At 59.7% G+C, this 3,515-nt stretch overlaps 1 protein-coding gene across 3 annotated transcripts in view; it reads right to left on the reverse strand.

Annotated features, from left to right (window-relative positions):
• The window catches only part of AP2S1 (adaptor related protein complex 2 subunit sigma 1), a 4,373-nt gene extending 858 nt beyond the window's left edge, over positions 1 to 3,515 (reverse strand). For 2 of the 3 annotated variants that reach the window (XM_069089101.1, XM_069089100.1), the window contains exons 1-3: positions 3,288 to 3,515; positions 2,643 to 2,792; positions 74 to 187 (exon numbers count right to left, since the gene is read on the reverse strand). In XM_069089101.1, coding sequence (XP_068945202.1) covers positions 74 to 187; positions 2,643 to 2,792; positions 3,288 to 3,500 — 477 coding nt within the window. In that variant the 5' untranslated portion in view covers positions 3,501 to 3,515. The remainder of the gene's footprint in view (positions 1 to 73; positions 188 to 2,642; positions 2,793 to 3,287) is intronic. The other variant, XM_069089102.1, reaches the window with a different exon arrangement.

Genomic DNA, 3,515 nt, shown 5'->3' on the forward strand with positions numbered 1-3,515 from the left:
GCCCCCCATCTGAGGGTCCCTCTGCTGACCAGCCCCCCATCTGAGGGCCCCTCGGCACAGCCCCCAGGCCCACCTCCACAAAGTTGTGGATTGCCTCCAGATAGGCCAGGTTGTTGTCATTGACATCCACACAGATGCAGAAATAGAGGCCGGCATAGCGGCGATAAATGATCTTGAAGTTTCTGAACTGGAGGCAAGAAGAGGAGAAGCCAAAGGTCAGGGCCACGAGGGCATCAGTGCCCTCACCAGGCAAAGGCCCACCCAGGCAGGCAGCGGCCACCACGCCTGGCTCACTGTGCTCAATCCTCCAGCTGGCCGAGAGGCAGATTGGCAGGCAAGGGGTGACAGAGGGAGGGAGAAGGGAGAGAGGAGAAAGAAGAGGAAGAGATGGAGAGAAAAGAAGAGAGAAAGAGACAAAAAAACCATAGAGACAGAGACAGAAGCAGGTAATATACAATGACAATAAACAGACCAGTGGGACTGGAAAGGACTTCTGAGACCACCTCAAACACACCCCTGTGACAGAAGAGGAAACTGAGGCCTGGGGAGGTCTCACAGTGATTCAGAGCAGAGCCAGGCCCAGAAAACAGGTTCACCTGGGCCCTCTGCATGGCCTCAGGCTTAGAGGGAGGCCTACAAAGAGCCAGAGAGGCCAGAAGTCATACAAGAGAGCAGGAGGACAGCTTCCCAATCCTCTATGGAGTCTTTATTTTGTGGAAAGGGACTCTAAGAAGGGACTTGGCCATGGACACTTGGAAAGGTCTGCAGAGGGACAGAGTCTCCCAGGCTTGGCTTTCTTGACCCCCAGCCTACGGCTCAGTCTGAACAGAATCCTGGAGGACAACCTGTATGGCCTCGACTTTTACAGGTGAAGAGAGAGACTGGCAGGGAGGGAAGGGACGCCCTCAGGACACCCAGCACAGCCTGCAGTAACACTCAAGACCTGTCTACTCCCTGTGCTTATAAGTGGCTGCCAGTCTGGCCTCCTCCCCTTTGCTTGCCTGTTGTACCAGCCTTCTCATAGGGTCCTGAAACCATGAGCTAGAAGAGGCCTTAGCCCACACAGAGACAAAGCAGCCGCCTCTGTCTACTTTAAGGCCCTCACTATACAAAGACGGAATAAAGAGGATGTGACTGCTGCAGGCTCAGAGTTTAAAACAGGAAAGAGCCTTGGCTTTGCAGGCAGGAGGCCCTGGGTTCAAGTTCTGGCCCTGCCATTTGCTACCCTTGGGACCCTGGGCAAGGCTCTCAACTTTTTTGGGTTTCCATTTTCTCATCTATAAAATGAGGGAATTTGCCAGGCACAGGTGATCCAAAGGCTGAGGACCCAGAATGAAGGCCTGGGGGAGGCCCTCGGGCATTCCAGGGGGTTGGCCTGGCCGGCCTCCCGTGACCCATCCCGCACCCTGGCTCCCTGGGCTGCTCTTCACGCCCCTCTCGGCTCCTGCTCATCCTGTGCTCTGGAGCCCCAAGTCCCACAGCCCCCCTGCTGGGGTAGTGACAACTGACCAGGAGCTTGCTCCCTGCAGGGCTCGGCGTGGGAGCATCCTGCCCTCTTGTGGCCCTCCCGGGGAACTACAGTTGGGCTCTCTGGGTGAGGGGCGCTGGGGCCAGGATGGTGGGGAGTCAAGTGGAGACGCCCGGGGTCCAGGTGGCTCTGGGAAGCAGCAGAGGCCCGCCCCGCCCCATCCTCCCCTGAATGCTACTTCTGACACCCGAGGACCTGCTCGTACTTTACTCCTTTCCATGGATCTCTCGGGTCTTAAGCTTTTCCTCATAAATGAGACTGCATTTCTCACCTCTGTGCCTTTGCACTGACAGTCCCTCATGCCAGCTACGCCCTGCCTCCTCACCTCCACCTGGTGGAGGCCCTGGCTCCTCGCAAGCACCCCTCTTCCAGGAAGCCTGCCCCCTTGGCCCAAGGTGGGGATACCTTCTGGTCAAACGTGCCTTCCCACGCTCCCATCTTGTGAGAATGTGTAGACATACAAAAGCTCCTTGAGAGAATATAAGCTGCTCGAGGGCAGGGACCATCTTATGCTTATACTCTGTAACCGCTGCCATAGAATGCTAAGATACATTATGCTACTGCCAGGCACAGGCGGAATCCAAAGACAAATAGAGCTCAGTCTCTGCCCTAGAGAAGTTCCCCTTCTCCTGGATGCACATAATGCAGCAGACAGAAGGCCTGGGTTCGAATCTCACAAACGTTCACAGACAAATGTGATCCTCACAATAACCCTGTAAAGCAGATGCTATTATTGTCATCCCCTTTTCACGGGTGAGCCAACTGAGGCAGGGAGAGGGGAAGTGGTTTGCCCAGGGTTATCCAGGAAGGAAGTATCTGAGGCCCGATTTGAACTCGGGTCTTCCTGACTGCAGGCTCTGTGCACGGTGACACTCCCTACTGGTCTTAATTCTTGTTGAAAGAAAGACTGGATCTGGGTCCTTCCAGGGCCATCCTCCAGCATCTGCCCCAGGCCTCCACGGAAGGGGAGGTGGGCACCCCCCGAGCCTCCTCACAGAGAGCCCAGGTCTGCTGGTCAGGCGCAGAAGCCCTAAGCTCTCCCTCCCAATGGCCGGCACTCACAAGGAGGCCCCCTGCAGCCCCCGGTCACCCCCGGCCCAGCGGCCCGGCGCACCTCCACGAAGTTGGTGTGCTTGGCGTCTCGGACCGTGACCACGGCGTGCACCTCCTCGATCAGCTTCTGCTTCTCATCGTCATCAAACTGCATGTACCACTTGGCCAGGCGGGTCTTGCCCGCTCGGTTCTGGATGAGGATGAACCGGATCTGGGAGGACACGGGCAGGACGGTGGGCCCCAGGCTGAGCAGGGTCTGAGTCAGCCGGCTGCTGAGCTCAGGCCAACGGCTTCCGGCCCCAACCGGGAACTAGCCCGGCAGGGACGGGGGAGGGGGGCGGGTCCCGGGGCCCCGTCCTAGCCTCCCTTCTCCCAGGCTCCCAGATTCTAGTCCCCTGCCCTCTCTCCAGGCTTTGCAGGTCCGAGTTCCCCTCCCCCTCCCGCTGTCTCCCAGGTCCCAAGCTCCCCCACAGGTTGCTGCGTTCTCCCTGCCCGCCCCCCCCCCCCCCGCCCTGGCCCAGCACCTCCCTCCCGGGTCTCTCTCCCCGCCTCCCCCTTGGTCCGTCCCGGCTCGGTTACTCCAGGGCGCGGCCAGAACCAACGGACCCGGCGGGGGGTGGGGGGAGGGGGTGAGGGGAGATGGAGAAGCCGGGCCCAGGGAAGGCTGACAGGGCCCCAGGATTCCTGGCCGCGCGATTCCCATTACCATGGTGATCCCTCGGGGTCGTGCCCCCACCCCGATCTCCGCGATCTCCGGGGTCCCGCGGAGACTGGGTGACTTCCAAAGCCGCGGCTTCAGGCAGCTCTCCGGGCCGCAGCCGAAACGGACATCCGGTACACCTCCCTTCCGCGCGGGGGCCGCTGGGATTTGTAGTTCAGGGCCTTGGGCATCGGAGCACCGTCTCACCCTTCCCAGCATGCTTCGCTCTTCCCA

This window comes from Petaurus breviceps, unplaced genomic scaffold, assembly GCF_028583685.1.
Source record: "Petaurus breviceps papuanus isolate PSGF00001 unplaced genomic scaffold, PetGlider_PUasm1.0 185, whole genome shotgun sequence".
Lineage (NCBI taxonomy): Eukaryota > Metazoa > Chordata > Mammalia > Diprotodontia > Petauridae > Petaurus > Petaurus breviceps.